The 11,641-nt window shown below is 41.3% G+C and overlaps 2 protein-coding genes across 2 annotated transcripts; both read left to right on the top strand.

The window, feature by feature from the left end:
• The first annotated feature begins 4,348 nt into the window (after positions 1-4,348).
• On the top strand, positions 4,349-7,147 carry LOC306738209 (homeobox protein MSH-C-like). The gene is made up of 2 exons (XM_079220037.1): positions 4,349-4,763; positions 5,489-7,147. The coding sequence occupies exons 1-2, from the start codon at positions 4,358-4,360 to the stop codon at positions 5,899-5,901; spliced, it is 819 nt and encodes a 272-aa protein (XP_079076163.1). The 5' UTR covers positions 4,349-4,357; the 3' UTR covers positions 5,902-7,147.
• Positions 7,148-7,974: 827 nt separating this feature from the next.
• atp5pd (ATP synthase peripheral stalk subunit d) lies at positions 7,975-11,177 on the top strand. The gene is made up of 6 exons (XM_079219860.1): positions 7,975-8,004; positions 9,019-9,149; positions 9,926-10,022; positions 10,415-10,486; positions 10,830-10,892; positions 10,979-11,177. The coding sequence occupies exons 2-6, from the start codon at positions 9,028-9,030 to the stop codon at positions 11,108-11,110; spliced, it is 486 nt and encodes a 161-aa protein (XP_079075986.1). The 5' UTR covers positions 7,975-8,004; positions 9,019-9,027; the 3' UTR covers positions 11,111-11,177.
• Positions 11,178-11,641: the final 464 nt, after the last annotated feature.

Here is an 11,641-nt window from a genome sequence, read left to right as displayed (position 1 = left end):
ATTGGTGTGATAATTATTGTTTTCTTCTCCTTGTCAGAGAAATAGAGCGACACATCTGCAAACGTATCATTGAATCTATCGGCCAAGAACTGTGAAGGACATCACACAACAACAAGAACATTTGTTGCAACAAATGTCCTATTTTCTCCTCACCCTGTTTAAATAACAGCTAATGCAGTTTTATAAGATGCAAAATAATTCTTATTGTATAGACCAAATTGCTGTAATTTAAACAATAGTTGCTGGCTTTGGCCTCGCTGGGATTTGAAGCCAGTAGTAAAAGAGAAAATGTATGCTCGCCTCAAATCTCCTGCATCACAGCTTTGGCTGCTAAGAGCGTATGAGATTGTGGCGACATTCTTCGGTTTGTGAATGAGACCACAGAGTTACCGCACAAAGTTCCTCGTCCCCAGTCCTCAACCTAACTCGCCCACTCGCATTGTCTCTAGACTTTCCTCAAGAATGCGGATTTCTATGGCGGACGGCAAGCCAGACAAAATTGTCGTATTGCATTGTCACCTCTTGTGGGTTTTCTCTATTGGCAGTAGAGTTCAGGAGGAACCCTCTCGTAGTGTTTTTTTTTAAATGGAGCCATCAGTATATGAGGAAACATTCATTTCAGCCTGAGCTCAAAATGCAAATACAACCACGGCAGTCGAAAGAAATAAACCCTGTTGTGTTTCGGTCTGAGTTAAAAACAGCAGCTATGAGACCGCAGGACACTCCATCTCTTGATTGCCTTTTTACAGTCCACAAAACAAAGTCGGGATGAAGGCCGCTTGCTTCCTTTGCTTCAGCATGGCAAGACTATTTCCCTCATTGCGTTGCATTCAAACACAGGCCGCTCTGATGCCACAAGAGGAAGTGGCTTTGGCAGAAAACGTCAAACCAGCGTTTAAGTGCCGGATTGAAGCGGGTTGTGATGTGGATTGGATCAACTTGTTAAGTCAAATGAAAGGTCAAGATATTTTTCCACAGCGTTGAGCAGCCGCAAGAGCTGCTATTTAAACTGCTGTTAAATGAAGAGTGCCGTGCTGCCCACCTTATGTGAGGAAGGCACACGGGTCGAGGTGTTGACAGAGGCAGGAAATTAAAACAATGCACGGAAAGATAAACAGTTACCTCTTGCTTTCATGCCGAAATGAAGACTAAACTCCCCCACAGAAATGTCCCTTTCTTACAGAAAAGTGCGAGCAGCGTGAGAGTGGCGTGTCGGGACGATGCCGAGAGCAGCACACTCACTCGTCCCCGTCTAGTCTGCCCGTCATGTCAGCAAAGTGTCCATCTCGTTGAGGCCTGTAGCTAAAAGTCTTTGTGCCACCGTCGACACATCTCACAGGGATTGGGTTCCACAGCTCGCTCACTCCTCTAAATGATCGGTTTGTTTGTCAGAGGGCCTCGCCACAGCAGGGAATTCACACATTGTTGATGGAGGACAGACACCAGCTCACCTGGACTCCCACGAAGTCTGAGTTCATCCCGCTGGAGCGCCTGAAGAGCACGGCCTTGACTGGGTCTTCTTATGAAAGAAAACAAACGCACGACAGGAGATTTTATTTCCTCGCATGGTTTCTTTACCAACTCGCTAAGTGGTTTCATCGAAGAATTGGAGTATTGAAAACGGCCCGCGCACATACACAAGAAGAAGTTCTCGTTTCGGCTGCCAGCCGAGGGGGAAAAGTGCTTCGACCTTGAAGGGCAGATCTGCTTTCAAACTCACTAACATCTTTTGACACAGTTCACTCGCCTGCATGCTGTTACAGAAATGTCTTTTGGGGTAGGTGAGAAGGGGGCCCGGAGCTAAATACACTGCACCGAACAGCAGGGGAGGAGCGGTAACTGTACTTATTGTGTAGATATGTCTCTACCTGTATCGGATGAATCTCTGTGTGAGTCTGCGTGCTCCGCGGGCCGACTCTCATCCCCTTCTTGCACAACACTGCGGAGATGAGACAGAGGGAAGGGTACTCGGTCGCTGGGATTTAAACCCAAACCAGCTGGGTGACAAGAGGCCCCGGTGTGTGAGGAGACAGAGGGCCGGCTTTGTCAGATATAAGGAGTGCACTCAACATCAGGATTTACTCAAGTTGAATCACCAACCAAAGTTGCCCCTCTTTTGATGAGGGGTAAACATGTCTTTGCACCTGAGGGCTCGCACGAGGCCGGCCGTTAGTGATCTCAATAAAGAATTTGGTCTTTTTTTTGTTGTCATTTGTTGAGAAACAGCAGATAATTTCACTAATTCCTGTTGCATGACAGTCATATGCTGCTTAATACTGCAGGACACAACCAACTGCCTGCGGTTTCTAATAAGTTAAGTGTTCATTGTTTCATCCAATTAAGCATGAAGGGGACTAATGAAGTCATTTGGTGAAGTGAATTACGGGGGAGAGGGATGTTCTCGGGTTAACAACTGGCACGGATCAATCCATCTCCTCACTTAATCACTTCTCAATCGGATATATTTGATGGTGTTGATGAGTGCGGCGCTCTCTTGTGTCGGGTCGTGTCGGTGAAGTCCAGGAGGCCACAGTGTGAGTGTGATAGCAGCTTAGACGTGTTGGAAGGGAAGAATTTACAGGAAGTTTAGAAGAGTTTACAGTTCCAGTTACAAAAACAATGAGCTTCTTGAAGGGACATATTATGGGATAAAAAAGTAAATGTATTTAAATAAAGCTCCATGGACTATAACAGCCTTATTCATTTATTCCTAGCAGATATTATACATTTCAGGCCTACATGCATCTTACTTGTTGCTTCATGTAATATGACTTTATTTACAAACAATCAGCCTCCAAAATATGATTGATTCCAGCTTTAATTGCCCAATATAAACTCTATGTCAACCAACAGTAAAAATACTACACACATATTTATGTAACTGTGAAAATTATCTAATAATTTCATGAATATGACACATAATCAGCAATTTTGTAGATTAACTTTGGTATTTTATTACTCTAGTGAAATTTTGAATGTATTCTTTTTTGTAAAAGACTAATTTGTCAATGTGGTATTTATACTTCATCTTCAGCAACAACACATAATCTGAAGTTTTTTAATCAGCAATAAAATCAAGTGATTTAGCCATTATTACAAGTTTTTACTCTGCAAATACTGATGACACTTCTGAAAAACAATGTCCCATAATTCTATCAAATAAATTCACAAATAAATTAATTTAGTTAAATAACTTTTCTTTAGAGTTAACAAAATGGACTTTTCCCCTGCCTTTGCAAAGCTCATGATGACGTCGCGATGGTCTCGATGACGATGAAGGTTTTGTATCGCTGTTGCAATCGTCATAACTTTAATAAAACATGTGCATATGAATTAATCCCCCCACCCCCTGCATCAGTTTGCGACAGACGGGAAACAGTTAACTGTCCGCGCTGCTTCCTGCAGCTCCACGCAGCGGACTATGAAATATCTGGAGGACAATTGGTTAAGTGGAGTTAACCGTTGCCTTTTCTCCCCGAGGTATCTTCCTTTTTGATCCTGCCGAGCCTGGCGCCTCGCGAAACACAACTTGTCTGGCTTATTAAATAGTATGACCTGGAGAAAGAAAACGCCTGTTGCTTCTCAACTGAGGCCATTGTGAAGCGAGAGGAGCTCATGACAGGCCTTAAATTGCTGTAATGCTGTGTGACCAACACTCATTCCTAATCAATGCTGCTCGCGCACCTTTTCTTATTTCATTCTCAGCTGAATTGTTTTACTCGTTTTTGTTCCCATGATTATCATACAGACGCAGCATATTTTTATTGTCTACAAATGATGTGCGCTTATTATATTTTAATCAGTTGATTGAATACATTTGCCTGTTTGTTTTTTCCTCCTTCTTTTTCTTCTCCTTTGATAAAAGCATCACTTTGATATTGACATGTGACTCTTTAGTTCCTGCTCAGCGTTACAGTAGGGGAATAATTCAACGAAACGCACCGGTGTAGTGGCCGGCTAATGGATGTAAATGGTCAAGAGAGATCCTCCCCACTGGTTAATTGCGCTAAAATTGGTCTAAGCTACTTTGTGAGGGCCATCAATAGCTCCGCGCCGCATGGGGTCTGTATGATTAACTTCTCCTTCCTTTCAAAGGCCTCTTGATCTCCCCTTGGAGGGCAGCGGGGCCAATCAGACCGGCACTTGCTGACGTCACGGGGCCAAAGCGACGAGCTGATTGGTGGATGCGCGGAGGGAGGACAGCCCTTGTCCTTTTATAGACGACCCCGTGCAGCGCGTAAAGGCTACTGGGCACCGCTGACAGCGCGGAGACGCATATTGGATACTGTACACCTCGGAGACTCCATTCCTCCTCACGGGCCACACGGAGGTGCATGGCCCCCCATCCCCTCGTGCCATGATGAATCCTGTGCAGGGGTCGCCGTCCCAGGACGCCAAACAGCTTCATCAGAAAGAGGAGACGGATACGGAGGGCGAGGACATGCAGCCTAAAGACATGACCACGGAGAAAGGATACAAACCCCAGCGGAGCAGCCTCGCGTTTAGCGTCGAGTCGTTGATCTCCAAGAAGACCACGACCACCTGTCGGACTTCTTATCCCTCCACAGACCTAGCGGTGGCCCTGCCGAAGCCCGCGGCCGGGCAAGGCGTGCCGTTCTCTCCAAGGACTCTTTACGCGGAGAGCAAGGGTTCCGCGGAGAGCTCGCAGGGTGTTTCCAGTAGTTCCAGCGAGGACAGTCCGCAGTTTAGTGAGAAGGATCAGAGCACTTGGTACCAGACGTCCTCCTTCTCTACTCCGCCTCGTAAGTCCGTCCCTCTGCTGTTCTGAGAGTTTTGCAAACTCAACTACGTTAACATGTATAGTCATCTTACTGTTCATAGTCAGGGCTGCGAAGAAAAACATATTGGCAGCAGATACAATACCTGATAAGTATCTCGTTGTCATAGTCATATATGTAGTTGCATATTGAGTTTTGTTTTGCTGTATATATCTTGCATCCTTGTTATTTTTATTTTTGCAAGCTGCTACTACAAACACATTTCCCCTTGGGGATGAATAAAGTATATTGATATCTATCTATCTATATTGATATTGCCCCTGCAGCTACAGACTGCATACATTACCTTCTTGCATTTTTGTTGTGTCGGCATATTAATTATGGTAATGTTATGTACCGCTGAGCGTGTGAGGCACTTTGTTGGTTCTTTGTCAGATGTTTTTGTTGTTATATTCTTATATGATTTAGCATATATGTTATATTCACATACAAATTATATATGCAAGCAAATATGACATAGTGACAGCGTGAATAAGCTTTACGATTAACGTTTGCACGACTGGATGTGATCAGTTTGTGACCCGTAATGACAAATAGTGGCTATGTTTTTCATAATAAATATGTCATAAAACGTGTTTATTGATATTTTTTTATTTGCTGCTTGTGTTTGCATTAAATATTGACATGCTCACCTGACAATTAAACGTCAACTTAATCTTCCCTTTTGCGCATTGTTCTCTTCTAAACAGGGAGCTCAAGTCCAAACCAGTGTACTTTAAGGAAACACAAAAACAACAGGAAACCTCGCACGCCCTTCACTACCTCCCAGCTGCTGGCGCTGGAGCGCAAGTTCCGCCAGAAGCAGTACCTCTCCATCGCCGAGAGAGCCGAGTTCTCCAACTCGCTCAACCTGACGGAGACTCAGGTCAAAATCTGGTTCCAGAACCGGAGGGCCAAAGCCAAGAGACTGCAGGAGGCAGAGCTGGAAAAGTATAAACTGGCATCCAAGCCCATGCTGCCCGCCTTCGCGCTGCCGCTGCCCCTCGGAGCGCACATGGGCTCTCCGGCATGGGGCCCGTCCAACGCCTTCGCGAGGCCCGGTCTGCCGGTCCCGGGACTGTTCGGCGGACCCGTCACTTATGGGATGTACTATTTGTCTTAGTAGTGCTGCGTGTGCGTGTGTGGTTTTTTAAAGAGAAAAACAATGTCTTCTTCTTCCATGGTCACTTAGAAACGAGGACGATGCGTTTCCTTCACATCGGACACAGTTTTATATTCGGAGTTTAGAGAATTATTCTGACCTCCAGAATAAAAAAACTATTAATTTCGCGACACATTTGTATGTGTAATTGTGTGCGTAATCGGACTGAGCGAGTTCCCTTGCTCTCCTCGTTTTATTAGCACAGTCCTGTGTTGTGGATCCACGGGCCTAAATTATACGCAGGCGATACTACAAAACTAAATGTCAGGTTTTTAAACAACATGCCTTAAATATCTCACTCCAGTGCTCCTCAGTTTGTGACAGTGGACATCCAAAGTGTGTCCAGACGTGGAGGCGATGCTCTATACTGAAGCGGAGGGTTAAAAGCAACAGAAAAGTACTTAAATGATGTCAGTGCCTTAAGACCAGTGTATCACTTGAAGTATTTCTCCTCATTCAGCATCGACTGCTTCTGGTCAAATTGCAGTTTGCCAGAGTTGCTGTTTGAATGTTGGTATTTCCTTACAGCATCGCGATTTCTACATTTCGTATGGAGCAAAAACATATATTTTAGAAAAACACGTGTATTAGATATTTTTTTACTCTCACGGCGTGGCCTTTATGGGAGTGATAATAGATTTTCTTTTGAGGAATTTTGCTGTATATGTAAATAAAATGTGTAGTGTTCATAAAACCCTGCAGCCTCGCTTGAAGAGCGGCAGAAAATGTGGTATTTATTGAATATCTTTGTATCTGTACTGTGTACATACATCACTCTATCCAAATGTTCAGTTACTTGTAAAAACTGATTTTAGTAAATAAACATTATACAAGACCTCAAAGTGGCTGACTCGTTGTGCAACCTTTCTCACTGTTTTATTAATTCATGAATTGTATTTAGAGTCAGAAGAGAGTTTATATCTCCTCCAAGAAATATTACTTAAACAAAGGCAGCACAGACTTGGATGAGATCATTGTTATTTATTAATGTGATTTCTGATTAGCAATGCAGGCATGTCTAAACTCAATCACTGTTGCAAAAAAAGCATTGTTTTCCCACATAATTGTTAATTTGATCTATTTAGAAAATGGACCAATAATTATGTTTTTTTTAATTTGCAGAACATTGTATTCAATATTGCATAATCTATTACGATTGACCATACCCTTTGAACCCTTTGGAAATACATTGTCTTGGAGATTTCAAAATAAACGTATAGCTATACTCCTGTTCTGTTCATGTAAAAATGATTTGTAATATAACACAACTTTATATCTTTTTTGGCACTTTTCAATGAAGCATTTGTAAAATAAATTACATTTTAAGCTAATACGGTCATTTCATTATAATTTCCTAACGAATATATTTGCATTGTGGCACTTGGAAGACTAAACACATCCTGTCCAGTCATCTTCCAATAAGACAACTATACACTGTAAAAATGTGCTGCGCAATTCGAGGGGCATTTAAGCTATTGGTCCCTAATCATTTCAGATATATTGCAAAATTTAAACAAAAATTAAAAAACTGATGATCAGCTCGATATACTTTTCTTCCCCCCCCCTCCCCCCCCTCTCTCTCTCTCTCTCTCTCTCTCTCTCTCTCTATATATATATATATATATATATATATATATATATATATATATATATATATATATATATATATATATATATATACATGATAACTGTTAGTTATCATGCCTTTATGAAACAATGTTTAACTCAGGTTAGTACGAAGAACATTAAACAGTCATGTTAATGCTCTTCCATTTTTGTCACACTTCTCCAACAAAAAAACAGTTAGAATTCACTTCACAGGCTAACTGAAATCACAGGAACATAACTTACTTAATGTTTTCCCCTTAAAGCACTGATGTGAAGATGTGCATTTAACCAGTTGGAGCTTTCGATGAACACGTCAGTCCTACTCGCTGTATGTCCTTTGCCCGTCCGGCAGGGGGCGGTAGCGGACTCACTCATCGCCGTTTTGGCAGCTGCTGAAGAAGAAAGCGCACTTCCGCTGATCCGCCGTCACTGACAGACTACACTTTGTGCAGCGAGGTGAGTACGTTAGCGGGGAACGACGGGACATCTAACGACAATCTGTTTCAATGGCTATTTGTGCAGCTCGTCCATGTGTTATTGTGCATGAGCCTAAGCGGTAAATGTGAGGTTCACTCGGTGTTTTTGTGAGTAACCTGACGTAACTGAAAGACTTCACTGACCTTGGCTAGCCAGCTAACGGAGCTAGCTGCAGTTAGCTTGGCTTGAATTGAAAGAAAATGTCAAGGCCCCGGTGTCATTGGCTGTCTACTGTCAAACATGTGTTTCCAGCATCTCATCGTCCAAATTAGTTATTAAACATATGCGGGACCATTTCGGACCCGCTGTCGCTGAGTCTTCACTAGTAAAGTTAGCTCCTCGGGCCTTTACACTGAGGACGTTGACGTCTAACTACCTGCATTAGAGCCTCTTGTCTGCGAGGTTCAACAACACAAACTGAAAAGGGTTTAACCCTGAAGACATGCATCATTTAAAGAGAAGATACCACTTGTGTAACTGCAGTATGACACGGCATCTTAGTGCGCATTAAATTATGAACATGTTTTGTCCGTCTCGGCTTCACCGAGTATCAAGGTGACATTTTCCACCGAGGAAACTAATAAAGCCACATAACATTACAATTGAGCTGTTAAGCTTTTGTTGAAACTGATTTAGTGGGTTGTTAATTCAATTTTGTTCATTTTGGAAGATATATTTGTGCTTTTTATACATTATCTAGCATTTAAGGTGATGTAAATGGGGTAATATATTAACATATTAACATAATGAAATACAAGTCATGAGCAACTACAGTATCTCAACAAACTGAACATTAACTAAGGCAGGATTTATTGCAGTGTTGATGTACAAGACTATTAGTACAAGCTAGGTTCACCTCCACTGGCAACTGAGTGAATAAATAAACGGAAAACATGTGTATGTACACAGTTTTGTTTTCCAGCCACACTATGCCTGGATTATTCTGATGTTTTGGTTGATTGGACTGAACAAGATTTCCTTCTACCTTTTCAGATAAGCAGGATGGCAGGCCGTCGCGTAGCACTGAAATCCATTGACTGGATGGCGTTTGCTGAGCGCGTCCCGCCCAACCAGAGGAGCATGTTCAACGCGCTGAAGACTCGCAGTGATGCCATCTCTGCAAAGTTAGTTTAACACCAACAACATACTTTAAAAATCATGCTTAAAGTTAACGTGGTCTTATAGTGCTGAAGTACATTATTGGTTAGTACATTTTGAAAGAACACAACAAACAGTGCAATTGAATATTCAAAGATTTGTTTTCTTGCTGATCAGCAAAACATTAATCTCTGACAATTTTCAAAGGATTCTGCTGTGATCTGCTGTTTTGTGGCACATGTTTTGTGGCACACTTAAGATATGGCTGCATATCTTAAGTGTCCCACCTGGCTGCGAAGCTTTGCAAGGTGCTGGAAAGAGGATCACATGTAAATGCATAAAAGATGATGTGCACACTGGCCCCTATTTCTTTACAGTGGGCAGTTCATCATGTGTTCCTTTTTGTATTTACAGATTGGGGATGAATCTAGTTGTCATTTGCTTGAAAACTTGATGTAAATAGTTTGCTCAAACTGATCAAGTGTTTAACCCACAGAAATGCCGATAAACACTATGAGATATTTGAGGGGAAGAAATAAAAGCTGCAAAGTTAAAACTCCTTTCTTTTTATTCTTTGCTTTTTTTTTTTCTTGTGCAGCTTCTGATGTCCTCGTTATCAGTAAAGTGCATTTTGTTATTGATTGATCTCCTGGAAGAACTGTCTTACTACAGTATTTGACTTGCTCATTCTTGTATCTTTTTACTTTTTGTACATATTTTGTTCTTTGATGTCCTTTTTTTAGTTAGCTCACTTAAGCTTCACAGTCGTCTGTTTAAACTCTGTCTTCTCCGTTTATTCCAGACTAATCTCACTGCCACAGACTCCTGTAACCATTGACTGGAGTCTCTACAGGAGCACAGTGGCCAAAGCTGGGATGGTTGATGAGTTTGAGAAGAAGGTGAGCTTTACTTGACTGGTTTATTCAACGGGTCATGAGCATTTCCCTGAAATGTAGGAAAGGTTCCAATCTGTTCTGACACTACATGGCAACTTTCACTTTAGTCCAGATAATATAATATTAGTACGCCAGGATCCAAATTAATGGAGACTTCAAAGGAGCGTTAATAAGTGGAGTTGTATGTACAATCCAAATCTTAGTTTATCACTTTTAAGATGTCTGGAAATTAGTTATAGTTTGAACCGCTTTGAGGGTTACAGTGCACGTGAAAACTACAGTTTTTAAATCTTTTAGTTCCTCTGCAAAAAAGAACAAAAAAAAAAAACAGTTTTTTTCAGCATTTGTTGATTTGTGTTACAGTGGTAAATGATAAATGTTCCTTCTGCACACAGTTCAAAGCCCTGCAGATCCCTGAGCCGGTCGACACCCAGACGAGCACCATCACTGCACAGGAGGCTGAATCTGTAAGTGATGACAATAATACAAATCCATTTGTTGTCTCAATTTCAGCTTTACTGTACCGTTATAGAATGTGTTGACTTTTAATTAGAAATAATAGTCAAACCAAAATTTGCAATTATGTATATATTTGTAACTACTAAGATAATTTAAAATGCAGAAATAGATTGACAATCATGATTAATCAATCATGAAATTCATTCAACACTAAAACAGACATTTTACATTTTACATTAAAGCAAAGAGACAAAGGATTTTTGGAATAAAAATAGAAAATATTAACGGAGATATGCTATGCTGTTGTCATTTTGTATGATCAGATGTAATAGTTTCACTTTTCCCCAACAGAATAAAAGTGCATCAGCCTACATTGAAGGATCTAAGGCCCGCATTGCTCAGTATGAGGAAAAGGTGAGAGACTGTGTTGTAGTAAAATACCTCATGGATGTCTTCTGGAAAACTGTATTTATAACCTGTTTTTTCATGTTTTGTCTCAGCTGGATAAATTCAAGAACATGATCCCCTTCGACCAGATGACCATCGAAGATCTCAACTTCACCTTCCCTGAAACAAAGTTGGACAAGGTCAAATACCCCTACTGGCCCCACAAGCCCATTGCGGATCTGTAATCGTTTTACCTGAAACTCACCTCACAATAAAGTTTATGTATTGTATAGAGAAATCTTGTGATGGTTTCATTATTTGATACACATTTTGTTTCGGCGTTGTTTTGAAATACGGACCAAATGCAGCAATGGCAGCGTGTGATAATGTAGGGAAAGCCCACAAGGGGGCGATGTTGTGTTGTAATAGTTTTACTCTGAAATGTAAACTTGTTGGTTGAAAAAGCTATACTTTTTGACAGTCGCTATAATTGGTATCTCTAACCCCTCTATGATCAAATATATCTGTTTGCCTTTGTGGGCATTAAACAATCGAAGTGATTTGAAACGTTTCCTGATTCAATTGGCAGCATTTTTTAGGGTTCAGTATAACACAGGTCTGGTTAAAGTGATGCCCTCAGTCTATTCATTGTAATCAATAATAAATTCAAACTTGCATTGTATTGTACCTCAAATACTTAACTAGGTCCATGTCAAAGTCAGATTGAAACCGTCGAAATGTAACCTGCCGTTGTAGCTTGATATGTCAATCATCCC

The sequence above is a fragment of the Taurulus bubalis genome (genome assembly GCF_910589615.1).
Source record: "Taurulus bubalis genome assembly, chromosome: 6".
NCBI classification, from domain to species: Eukaryota; Metazoa; Chordata; class Actinopteri; order Perciformes; family Cottidae; genus Taurulus; species Taurulus bubalis.
Note: the sequence above shows the minus strand (reverse complement) of the source record. Positions and strands in the feature narration are given on the sequence as shown.

Excerpts from the sequence above, each read along its gene's own strand:
- atp5pd (XM_079219860.1), top strand. The coding sequence starts at position 9,028 with ATGGCAGGCCGTCGCGTAGCACTGAAATCCATTGACTGGATGGCGTTT. Across the intron at positions 10,487-10,829 it reads CTGCACAGGAGGCTGAATCT|AATAAAAGTGCATCAGCCTA; the intron begins GTAAGTGATGAC and ends TTTCCCCAACAG. Across the intron at positions 10,893-10,978 it reads TTGCTCAGTATGAGGAAAAG|CTGGATAAATTCAAGAACAT; the intron begins GTGAGAGACTGT and ends GTTTTGTCTCAG.
- LOC306738209 (XM_079220037.1), top strand. The coding sequence starts at position 4,358 with ATGATGAATCCTGTGCAGGGGTCGCCGTCCCAGGACGCCAAACAGCTT. Across the intron at positions 4,764-5,488 it reads CTCCTTCTCTACTCCGCCTC|GGAGCTCAAGTCCAAACCAG; the intron begins GTAAGTCCGTCC and ends TCTTCTAAACAG.